The sequence below is a fragment of the Pocillopora damicornis genome, chromosome 9 (assembly GCF_964200805.1).
Source record: "Pocillopora damicornis chromosome 9, jaPocDami1.2, whole genome shotgun sequence".
In the NCBI taxonomy this organism is placed as follows: domain Eukaryota; kingdom Metazoa; phylum Cnidaria; class Anthozoa; order Scleractinia; family Pocilloporidae; genus Pocillopora; species Pocillopora damicornis.
The window spans coordinates 12102109-12114102 of record NC_142678.1 but is presented as its reverse complement, the minus strand read 5'-3'; the positions used below and the strand labels follow the sequence as shown (position 1 = coordinate 12114102).

Genomic DNA, 11994 nt, shown 5'->3' with positions numbered 1-11994 from the left:
AGAGATCGCCTCTTAATTAATAGTATTCAACTCAATGAGAACCATCATCGCCTTCAAATAAAGCCTTCTTTAGGATTCTATAACTCTCTCAAGTAATTACGAACTTCATCAATCAATCAGGTAATATGGAATAGTGAAGTTAGATAAACGCTCCATTGCGAGAACTAGAGTTTGGTTTATGACCAAATAAGTTTAGGATCACTCTTTGACTAAACCATCACTGGCCACTCCGTTTTCCATGTCTGCACTCTTCGCTGCTTTTTTCTTCACCTCCGTTTGAAGACGACTCATATCCGCGAATAAATTTCTCTTAAGGACAGCTGAAGCAGTAATCACCCCGCTGAACATCGCTCCGGCGAACCCACAGCTTAAGATATCCTGTCCGGTCAGGTATAACCCAGGGATGGACGTATCCGGGCGGAGTTTCATCACGGCGTTGGGACTGAACCGGTCAATGTGATGATCAATCCCGTATATCTCCCCACGAGGAGCAGCGATGTAGTATCTGTTACTCAACGGACTCCCGACATCAAAGAAATCAACCCGGTCGCAAACTTGCGGGAAGAGCTTGCAAGTTTGTTCCCAGATGCGCTTGCCGATACGGTTTTTGAATTCCTCGTATTCCTCGCCCCGCTTCATAACCCGTTCGTTCTCCCAACGCTCAAACCACTCGTACGGGGCAAGAGTGATGACGGTACATGTCGTTTTACCGGGGTGTCTCCTGTCCCACTCGGGGTCTTTAGTCGAGGGAAAGGAGATAAACAAAAGGGGAATATCTTCAGTTCCGGCGGTAGCAGCGTCCGACTGTAAGTACTTCCTAGTGCTTTTATCGAGTTCGTTGTCGGTGAAAGCCCATACATTGGAAGCTTTTAGTCTGAAGTCCTCTTTCGTCCCCTTGAGGCCGACGTAGACCGACATGGCCGCGTAACCATGACGAACACCCTCGGATTTTAGCAAGTTCTTGTCGGGTATGGGTTCCTCACATCGAAGAAGGGTCTCAAATGTGTTGTAGATCCCTGCAGCCGAAATCACAACTGGAGCAAAAATATCCATCTCACTACCGCCCTTTTGAACACGTACACCTAAAAAAAAACAAAACAAAACAAAAACAGTTTTGATAAATAAAAACAATAAATTATGTTAGGTCACGCCATGTTACTGGGTATCACGTTGAGTCATGTTGTGTCTGCCACTTAACCACAGTGTAGTCAAATTATTGCTTTTGAACTGAGGTTAATGTTTTTCAGGAAGTTCATCTCTTGAGTTACCTCTATACACTCAACAATTATCACTTGAACAGTTTTCACCTTGAAAAGTTGCACTTTAGTTTTTTTAACGGCTCATGATTTATAAATCAGGGAACTAGTCTCCACCCTTTACTCATCATCCGTAGTACTTGCGACCCTTTTTGTACTCTAGCAGGTTCATTGTACTGTTCTTAACTATTTTTAATAACAGACGAATGAAAAAATGACGTGATGCGCTGACACTAGCTCTAAGGCAAAATAATCTGAGGGTAATGCACAAAAAGAAACAACAACAAAAGCTTTGTGTCTCTTCAAACATCCTACCTTGGACTTTCCCAGAAGCTTCCTCAACAAGAATTTTGGAGACCCTTGCTCTGACTAGAACTTTTCCACCCGCTTTCTCTATAACCGGAATGATGTGGAAAGCAATCTCGCTTGCCCCACCACGTGGATAAAATGCTCCAAATAAGTAATGATTTGCAAGTATGGCATGCATTGCAAAACTGCCTTCTCCTGGAAGAGTCCCTTGAGAAAATAAACAAATAAAAGATAAACGTTATTGGAAAGGTAATTCAAACATTTCATGACTAGAATAAAGTGCTCTTCTCATAATGCTGATAAAATTTAACTCCCGGATCAAATTTGTAATTCTCCCTGCTGTCAACCATACAATTCTTATGATGTTACCTCAGAGAATTAAGTATTGGATCAACTAATTATCCCCAAATTGATATGTTTCTTTATTCTCATCACTCATCTGGCTGATATTGTATTGATATTGTAAGGAGAAATTCTGTCTTGGTCACTCATGGGAGTTAAAGGGTTAACATGACTGGTAGGACACTTATGACAAAACGATAGGAAATGAACACATTTAATACTTTGTAAACAGAAGCACTCTTTTCCTCCACTTCCCTCCCCCCCCCCCCCTTATCTGCAATGTTCTCTTTTCATTTCCCACAGTACTGACAAAGAGATCTTGTTTGACAATCAGATGCTTCTAAAATTGGTGATCATTTCCTTTAATCTTATAACCTTAATATCTGATTCAAGGGTAATACTCTAAGGAGAAATAAGAAGCCAATCATTCTTAACCCTTTACACCCTAACATCAGTATGCATATTCTTCATACTGTTCTCTAAACATTTCCTAAGATGCCAACATGGAGAATTTGTCTAATAATCAAGAACTTCTTAAGTTTGTGATCGGCTCCTTTATCCTCCTGACCTTAATGTTTGATTCAGTAGTGATATGGTAAAGAGAAATTAGATGCCAGTCACTCTTAGGGGTTAAAGGATTAAGGGTGAATGGGCTAAGGCGCAAAGTTTGCTAGCTCTTACCATAGTCACCAAAATTGTATCCCAGGACAGTTTGAAGATCCTTATCATCTGTCAGCTCTTCCAACACTTCTGCAACTGATCTTTTAGAATACTTGAAAAACTTTGTCATCCAGTTTGAAATTCCAGTTGTAAACATGAATTTGGCCAACCATACAGGCATGAGTTTGAAAGCTACATAACCTGGCATTGATTTACGAACATCCTACAAAAAAGGATTCAGACATGAAATTTTTCTAACAAGAAAAAACAAAGTTTTAAGAACAATTCTTCCCGACCTTGAAAACCAAACTTAATGAAGCCATGTCACTGTTCATGTACATTCTGAAAAATTACCCCAAGTTTTCAAGTTCATTACTTCAATTCCATTTTTATCCCCTATGTTCTTAACCTTTAACCCTTTCATCAGCAAGCATTATCCTCCAATAAGGTGCTGACAAGGAGAATCTGCTTAACAATCAAGAGCTTCTTTAGTTGTTGATCATTTGCTTTATTCTTGTGACTGTTATGTTTGATTCAGGGATTGTACTGTAAGGAGAAACTGGATGCTGGTCACCCTTAAGGGTTAAAGGTTAATCAACCTCCTTTTTAGCCAAGTCTCTTGCATTTTTATCCCATCAAGACACATTATATTTGTGGTATAATTTTGATGATTATTTTTTGCATTGTGCATGTCCCACAAAAAAAAGAACCTGATAGCATAACTCCTTCATAATTTACCATCTACCTACTTCTTTACACTACACTGTAGCATGAGTTAGTACATGAAGGACCATAAACAGAGTGTAAATGGAATTAAAAAATTCCTGGGAATAGCTACCACATAAAGTCTGTTCACTGAATTAGCATGAATCTGCTAGAATTCTATCACAGATAATATGATCTAATTGCCTCTTCTTCTATTTACTGCTATTTATTCCATGAAAATGGTGGGTAAAGTGGCCAGCCTGACAGTGCACTTTTGTAGATAAAATAAAGCTAAAATAAAGCTAAAATATGCACCTGTCTTTTACTTCATTTCAAATGACTGTCAGGTATTTATAAATATGACAAAAATTGGATAATTCACTCTTGATTTCAATGCATGGTGGTAAATTTGGGTTTTGTCCTCATCACCTGTCATGTGATGGAAATTTTAAGCTCACAAAGCAAAGTTTACATTTACTGCTTAAAGAATAAGCAATTGAGCAGTGATTTTGTTCTAACATTGCATTAAACTGCTACCCATGGGCTCATTCAGTTATGGGCACCAGCTGACCACAGACAAGAAGTCCCATATATCCAGTACAGTTCTTGAGCAAGTTATAGTACTATCATGAACTACCAGATACATATCAACGAGTGTAAACAGAAAAATGCATGTCATAATCAAGATTTTGTATGGGTTGACTTGATCGTGACCTTTCCAGTGTCAATATGAAACAAAATCATAGTAGTCTTTAGGATTCTGAATTACAAAGACAGGTTATTTCTCAGTCAGTCAGATAAGTCAGATGGTATGCTCATTTGCCTTTGTGTCACATTGGACACATGGTGGACAGTACTGTAGGTACATCTAGATTCTGTTGAGGTTTTTATTTGTTAGAGATGCCGCATGTAGGATAACAAAACCAGTGCTCAAAAACTGTATCAAAAATATGATATTTACCTTAAGCAGTTTCATGTAATGATCAATAGCTTTCCTTTCTTTTGGAAAACTCTCATACAAAGCATTGCGGTATTCATTCTGCCGTCCACCACAGATTGGGTACTTTCTTGTATTATCTCTATTGCCAATCACAACAGTGTCATATTGTTTTTCAAGGGGAACCCAATCCAGCTGACCTTCAGTTAGTTGATCTGAGAGAAGACGCATTGTTCCTGTGCAGTTCATTTCTCCAATGTAATGAATACCTGGATCAAACTCATAACCTGTAATGTAAACCAGAAGGTGCAAAAAAATGAAATTTGCTATTATCACTTAACCCTTAAACACCCAAAATTGATTAAGATGTAACTTCCCCCTACAATATCCATAAATTATTCAACAAACAGGTAATGAGTATATTCAAATTCATCTGGTAGAAGTTGATATCTTGGTCTAATGCCAAATTCAACCAACCAATTTACAAGAAAATGGGTATCAGCTGGAGGGGAGAATTAGCAATAAGATCTTTGGAATTTAAAGGTTAAGGGATAATTCTTAGGTATGTAATTTACAAAATCATCATGTAATACTATGCAATTTCTGCAACTTACTGATTAAGTTTGTGAATTTGGTAACAATGTTTGACAGTTAATAATTTTCTGGCAAAATGTAAGAGAAAATTATAGGAAGAAAGAATGTTATTCCTAATTCAGATCACCCAATCTAGATAGGTCTTGTCTAAGAATGCAGGTTTTTCATAGGTATCTAATTTCAACCATAATGTTTTATTATGATTAAGTTTCAACAAATTTCCACATTCTGACCTAGATCTCTAAAGAATGACACAAAAACAGCCATGTAAACTCCACTTGACGCAAATGTTTCCTGTTGTTTTAACAGCTTACACTACTAAATCAGTATTTATCAAACCTTGGGTAGTGAAAAGAAAATAAAAAACACTACCATTCAAAAGTGATGGACTAGAAAAGCCTTTCAGTCAATTCGTAAGAGCAACAAGAGCCTCTGTCCACGAGGCAACAATAAAATCAACCAAAAAGTCGTTAGCTAATCTGAGTAATTTCATCAGGCATGGAAGATCGAATAATTTTTCTGTAACTATGCAATTGTAGAGCTCTCTAGATAAAATTTCGATGATCCGAGCTGTTATCTATTCAGCCATTGCAAATAATATTGAGCTAAATCTTGAGTTACTTTACTATCCACCTGCTCTCGTTTTTCTACGAAGAACCCTTGCCATGTACCATTACGCAATAAGCCACATCCACCTTCCCAAACCCTGTTATAAGTTCACTTTAAAATGACGAGCCGTATTAGGGTCATGTGCTGCACTGGCTCTTCTGCCCGACCCGTAAGCATGTTAATGATGATGCAAGAGAGAGCTGAAAGCTACAGATTACGGATAACTCAGACAGATCAACAGGTTACTATAAAGCATAAACAGACCTTTGTCTATAAACGAATGGCAGCATCCTCCTGCTTGATCATGCTGCTCTAACACCAGAACCTTCTTTCCTGCCTTCGCCAAAAGGGCTGCAGAGGTAAGCCCTCCAATTCCGCTACCTATCACGATAGCATCGAGGTTGTCAGGCACTTTCCGCGCAACAAATCCTTGCTTGATCACTTTGTCCCGTTCCGCCTGATCTAAGACCAGGGGTTGAGGTGGCCTTCGACAGTCAAAGGTGAAAGGGTTTGGTCCTCTTTTATTCAGCTTTGCACGGATTCTGAAGACAACTAACGGTATAAGGAATGCAACAAGTAACGTTAAGAAAAGAAAAGTTCCAGAGGAATTTTGGAGAAAAGTTGAAACCAACTCCACAAACTTCATCACAAGAGCCATGTTTGTTTCTCATTACTCCGATTGCGCGTAAGGCATCATGGGCTATGGTCTTGTCACGCTCGAGAGGTCCTGGATAACAGGGAAGAACCTGAGGCGTGGCGAAGGAGCGGCCACTATTCCTAGGTAACCTCCCCGGCCTACCTAAAGACAAAAGAACCGAGAAAGTTACAGCGTTACTGAGCTTGCTGAAATTAAAATACACCGATAATTACAAGTATAATAATGTAAACTAAAGTGGATCATGGAAATTATAGCAAAGGATGGAGTTCCAGAATCAATCCACTGTTATTAAAAACATAAAGCACTTGAAAAAACTTTGACAAACCTGAGTGTCCTTGAAGAATTACAAGTCTTCTTGACTACATTGGCACAACTATCCCAAAACTTGGGGTCAGACTGCATAGGCCATTTGTCGCAACCAGCATCATTCCAAAACAAGCAAATGCAGCGTCTGTCCACCCCCTTCTTCCAGAGGACTTTATTGGAATGTTTCCTTCTTGGAGGAGACTTTTCCTAGATCTCCCTTCGGCCGACTGCCTTTTGTTTTCCGGCTTACCTGGCGTGTCGCCTTGCTCAACAATAGGCCTTTTGGCGGCCACAATCAGTCGCAAACACTAGCACGAATAAGTGCATAAAACAATAGCACCGTTGGAGAGCGTTTGAGAGCGTTTAGTCACAGCTGTAGAACTGAGAAGGATCAAAGCAGCCATCTAAACGTTTTCTAGGCTTTAAACTACCACGTACATCAAATTTGACCTACTCGAAAACCGGTCTCAAATTATACCTCAAAAACCAGTGATTGCGTTTCGCTTTTAAAAGCAACTAAATACGCAACAAATACGTATGAAAAATAATTCTTCTCGCTCAGTGTAAGTCAAATTACTTTTAACTATGGTGAACGAGAAAAGAAGCGACCTAACTTTTTAGTAATCTTAGGAGCCCAGTAAAAGGCCCCTGGTAATCTTCAGCAGGAGCCCATGGGCTCCTGTCTTCAGTCAAAGACTGCCGATTTATGTCGCTTTCGCTGCCATATTGAAAATAACGTTACCATAATGCAATGCAATCGGAGTGCGCACACCTTCCGGGTAACCCTATCCTTATGTTAATAATTTATGTAAAATGTATGCAAATAATTTATGCAAATAACTCCAACTTTCGCGCTTGCGTAAGGAACAATTTGTTACACCAGTTTCACCTCTACCACATACGGCCAAATAATTATTTTAGGAGAACCGAAAAGAATTAGCAAATTTGTGCGTGTACAATGGGACATTCCAAAATGTGGCATAGTATTCTTTCTATCCAAAATTCTTTTGATTCCATAAACAACAACTCAGAAATAAACGAGAGATCATGATGACTGCGTGGAACAAATCATTCCTAACATTTTATTTCGATCAGTTTATCAAACAGCAGGGCAGAGTTAGCGACAATTTAACAATCATTTAATAAGTCTTTTATTCCCAGCTCTGATTGCAAATGTCGAATTTGTCACTTGTAATAATGCATGATATATGATTTATCCTTAAATGTGACATCACACAATATCTGTCCAATCGAGTGACGGCCGCGGTGTTTCTTCTGTTTTCCAAGCCACAGTTTTTTACTCCGTATCAAATTGATTTATATCTCGATATTTTTCACTTTCAAATGCGAGTTTAGAAACCATGTCTTAACACGAGGCAAGCGAGTTTCTTTCGTACCTATACAGAATTTGAAACTTTTTGGATTTACCATGCCATAACTTACCGTGCAATAATACTTTTGTTCTTTGAACCTGCCGCTTTTACCCTGAAGCATGGAGCCAATTTGCCCCTGTTTATTCAGGCAATTTTATGCTCAAACAATAGTTTAATATTGTAAACTACGAAATGCTTATTAACCTACAAATAAATTCTGAAAAAGAGTTTCAATTGGAATTCTACGTAGTGTAAACCGTTTTTGACTTAGGCGCCTTCTGTCTCTCCGGTGACACAAGCCTTAGGTGGTTTCAATCAAAGGTTTCATATCCGAGAAAAACAGAACAAAAAGGGTTCTTTCACAAGCTATCGATGGAGACGTTAATTAAACGCACGCAACAAAGACTGTTGTCAAATTCTTTTTATTGCTGTCTATTATGAGAGAAAAGAACAAGCAGGCACACCACCGGGAGTGAAATAACACTCGATGTCCTACTGCGCGGTTATTAAACGTGGTAACTTTTGAACAAGCCGATGCAAACGCCAACTTAGTACAATGCAAAAAGAAAAGCTGAATTAACCATCTGTTGCTTGTTTTATGCATCGGGATTTATATACAAATACTAGATTAGTTTAATCAAGTTTTGATTTACTTAAGTAAAATGTACCGGGATTTATCACAATCAAGAATAAACGAATAATTCCGTGTGCTAATAGTGTGATAATGCGACTGCTTAATTGTTGTATAATAACTATCGGCGTGAATTTCATTGTTCAGCGCTAAACATGGCAGGCGTGCAGGAATTTCCCGATTCTTTCAAATTATTTTATGCTCGGTTAAGACATAAAAAATTCATCCGAGGAATTTTTCGAATTGGTTGAGCTTTTCTAAACAAAATGTCACCACAATTTGATCAAATTAACAAACCGTTGATAAAAACACTCACAGTGGTTAAGTTTAATTAATCAATTAGCCAATGAAATCCTCTTAAAGCTAATAACAAGCTCCACAGTGTGATATCGATCAGTATTTAACCCGTTTACCGTAGGCTGCCTATCAAAACACGTCCGTCTTGACTCCGTCTCGTTGACTTGGGATCTGAGAAACCTCTGAAGAAAGTGGATACCACCACCTCGGACGCTTTCCCAAGCTGAATACCATGGAAGCTCAATCCACAGCTTTCATCAGATCCTCCAGTTTCTCTATAGATAACATTCTTGGTAGCAAGGGAGAAGAAGCTCCGACAAGTTTAAAACTTGAACTTCCAGCTAACGTAAGCGAGAGTGTACAGCGAGACTTTCAGTTAAGTCCTCCATTCCTTTACGGCGGCCTGAATACATGGCAGCACTATCAGCCACATGCATGCCCTCCGTTCGACAGATCACGAAAAACAACCGGTAAGAGATCAGAATACCTTAAATGAACCGATTAGGTGCCACGAATTAGATAAGCATAACTGATTTATTAACGACAAAATTTAATACTTCTGTCAACCAACCTCAAAGGCAAGATAACAAATGACGCCTGTTGGAGGTGAGTTGAGGAGGCCTTGCTTGTCATATTATCTTCGAATTGTGAACGCTTAAGCAACGAGATTTACCTCGTTTGACGGATAGGCTTCTTTTGAAGTTTATTTTTTTTTTTAATCAATATCTGTCTTTCCCTGAAGACTTCTGAGAAGTGGAATTAAAACGACAAATAGTTTTAGTTTTTTTCATAACTGGAAACTGATCTTATCAATTTATATGTGACCTGGTGTTTTTCAAGCATAAGATTGCTATCCTTTCATGGTGAAATAATAGTTATTAAGAGAATATCGTGTAACGTGGCAATTATCTTTAAGAAGTCGTACGAAATGGACTTATGGTAATCTGGGAACGCAGAACTTCGGGGAGGTTCTCATTCTGCGGGGTTTTTTGAAGGAATGTACGGTTAAGCTCATAAAAAGGGAAGAAAAACCTAGGAAGGTTATAGTTCGATTGCGGTCCTCGGTTTTCAATGGATTTTCGACCAACAAAGCATGCCGCTTCTTTTCATGCAGTAGGCTAGTTTTATTTGGGCAGAATAGCATTCAAGGCTACAGGCAATTTAAATGACTGAAATCAAGAAAACGTCTCTTACTAGTAAATTAAAAAAATATATATTTCAGATAAATATTTGGCAGACCTGTGCAAATCTTTTCGCAGAAGTCTTTAAAAGCAAGCTTTGTTCAATTTCTTTAAAACGTGTTCTGCTTTCAGCGGTGATTTGTTTAAGTTTATGTTTTTAGGCAGTGAAGTATTTCAGTTTTTCTCACGGTGTGGGCACTTCTGGTGTAAAGAAAGTGTAAGAGCTCTTTCACATCAGATGTGTAAAATGAATAACAATTTCCTCAGACCTGAGGGGTGGTGATGAAATAAGGTTTTCTCAACTTTGTAAAATCTCCCTCAAGTATTTATGCAGGTGATAAATTTCATGGTGCATCAAGTAATGGTCTGATTATCATGTCAACCGTTTTCGATCTCAGGATCTCAGTATTAATTTTCCTTCACATTTACAATAAATTTTTTAGTACCGAGAATTCTAGATTTGTGTTAATCAAACAATCCTGCTGGTATTTCTTAATTCTCATCACTTGTATACTGAAGATGTTCTCTGATAGCTAAGCGAAATTAAATACCCATTTAAGGAGTTACGAAGCTTTAAGACATTCTCTTGCCTTAGCCTATCAGTATATTGATTCTCTTTGTTCAGTTTGGCCATTTCGAGCAATTTGGCTGAAAATTTACAAACGGAAATCAATAACTCGTGTTAATCTTCTTTAACATCTACCTTATTAGTTTATTTTTTTCTCTGCCTCTTTGGTGTTAATCCATCCTAACAAACCAAATTTAACCCTTCAACTCCCATGAGCGACCAAGACAGAATTTCTCCTTACAATATCAATATAATATCAAGAAGGAAAGTGGTGAGAATAAACCTAAATATCTATTAGGGGATTGCTAGTTGATCCAATATCAAATTCTCCAAACCAACATCATAAGAATTGAATGGCAGACGGGGGGAGAATTGGGAGTGAAAGGATTAAAAGAACTTTCCAATATGTACAATCAACGAGCTAAGAAAAAGAAAAGAGATATCGGAAGGCAGCTTCTTGTAAAAAAGTTAGGGACAATATTTCAAAACGGCAAGTCAAGCGAAAAGTACCAGCGAAAGCTAAATTAAAAATCATTCTTCTCTTCCAGTTATACAACAAGAAAGCAGCTCAAGAGAGCGACGAAGATGCCGAGATCCGTCAAAGAAGCGTAAAAGAACGGCTTTCACCACAACACAAGTTAAAGAACTTGAAGGCGAATTTCGCAGAAGCAAATATTTGACCATTTCTCGTCGAACAGAGCTTTCAAAATCTCTCAAGCTGACCGAAACACAAATCAAAATCTGGTTTCAAAATCGCCGGACCAAATGGAAAAGAAAAATAGCGGCAGAGATGGAATTTAGTGTCAGATCATCCGGGAACGTGTATGGTCCCCATCATCCGGGAATTCATCATTGCAACCAACACTGTCACCCTGGTAATAACATGCCATATAATTACTGTCAGTCAGGATTCTCACCGGTTCTCTGCCATCCTCAGCTGTCTTACCCCACAGCGCATGTTTCTCACGTAGGATTTTAGCCAATGACAAAACGCTAACATGACAAAGAATATGTATCTCTTAGCCGGAGGGCCGATGATACTTGGACAGATCCCATTCGTAAAATCCTGGCCATTTCACTGAGAATTCGTCTGCAAGTTTTATGTTTTTTATTGTCGCGGATGAAGACTTTTTTAACGGATTACTTGGATATTACTGTGGTAACTGATTCAATCCACGTGTTCATCCTGGACTACTGTTGCTATTGATGTATTTGTAGCAGATGTATGTACAATGTTATTTTTTAAAAAATGTAATTGACCCAATTATGCAAAATTAAAGCAGGAATTTTCCTGCGGAAAAAGGATGACAATAATGAATAAATATTCGAGATTAACTCGTTATATTTTTCTTTTAGTATCTATCAGTTTTTTTTCTGACTTCAAGCCACTCAGGTCACCGTCTAAACTGCGCCTGGAATTTTTTTAATGATAAGGTATACACATGCCGGATTCGCCTCCGACACTTGCAATACATGTTACTTAATTAAGCACAAATTACTCAAATCCTCAGTTACAATCAGCTTCCCTGATGTACGCAAGGTATTTTTTCAAAGCGAGCTCGTTCAAG

General features: G+C 38.4%; 2 protein-coding genes across 2 annotated transcripts; one reads left to right on the top strand and one right to left on the bottom strand.

Annotated features, from left to right (window-relative positions):
- LOC113676513 (all-trans-retinol 13,14-reductase) lies at positions 1–6124 on the bottom strand. Its single transcript, XM_027193177.2, has 5 exons — positions 5677–6124; positions 4234–4496; positions 2589–2790; positions 1572–1772; positions 1–1082 (listed from the first exon to the last, which is right to left on the bottom strand). Exons 1-5 carry the CDS (start codon positions 6068–6070, stop codon positions 199–201), a joined length of 1944 nt encoding a protein of 647 aa, XP_027048978.2. The 5' UTR covers positions 6071–6124; the 3' UTR covers positions 1–198.
- A 2480-nt stretch (positions 6125–8604) lies between these two features.
- Positions 8605–11761, top strand: LOC113676500 (homeobox protein HMX1). Its single transcript, XM_027193164.2, has 2 exons — positions 8605–9147; positions 10975–11761. The coding sequence occupies exons 1-2, from the start codon at positions 8910–8912 to the stop codon at positions 11403–11405; spliced, it is 669 nt and encodes a 222-aa protein (XP_027048965.2). The 5' UTR covers positions 8605–8909; the 3' UTR covers positions 11406–11761.
- The last annotated feature ends 233 nt before the right edge of the window (positions 11762–11994 follow it).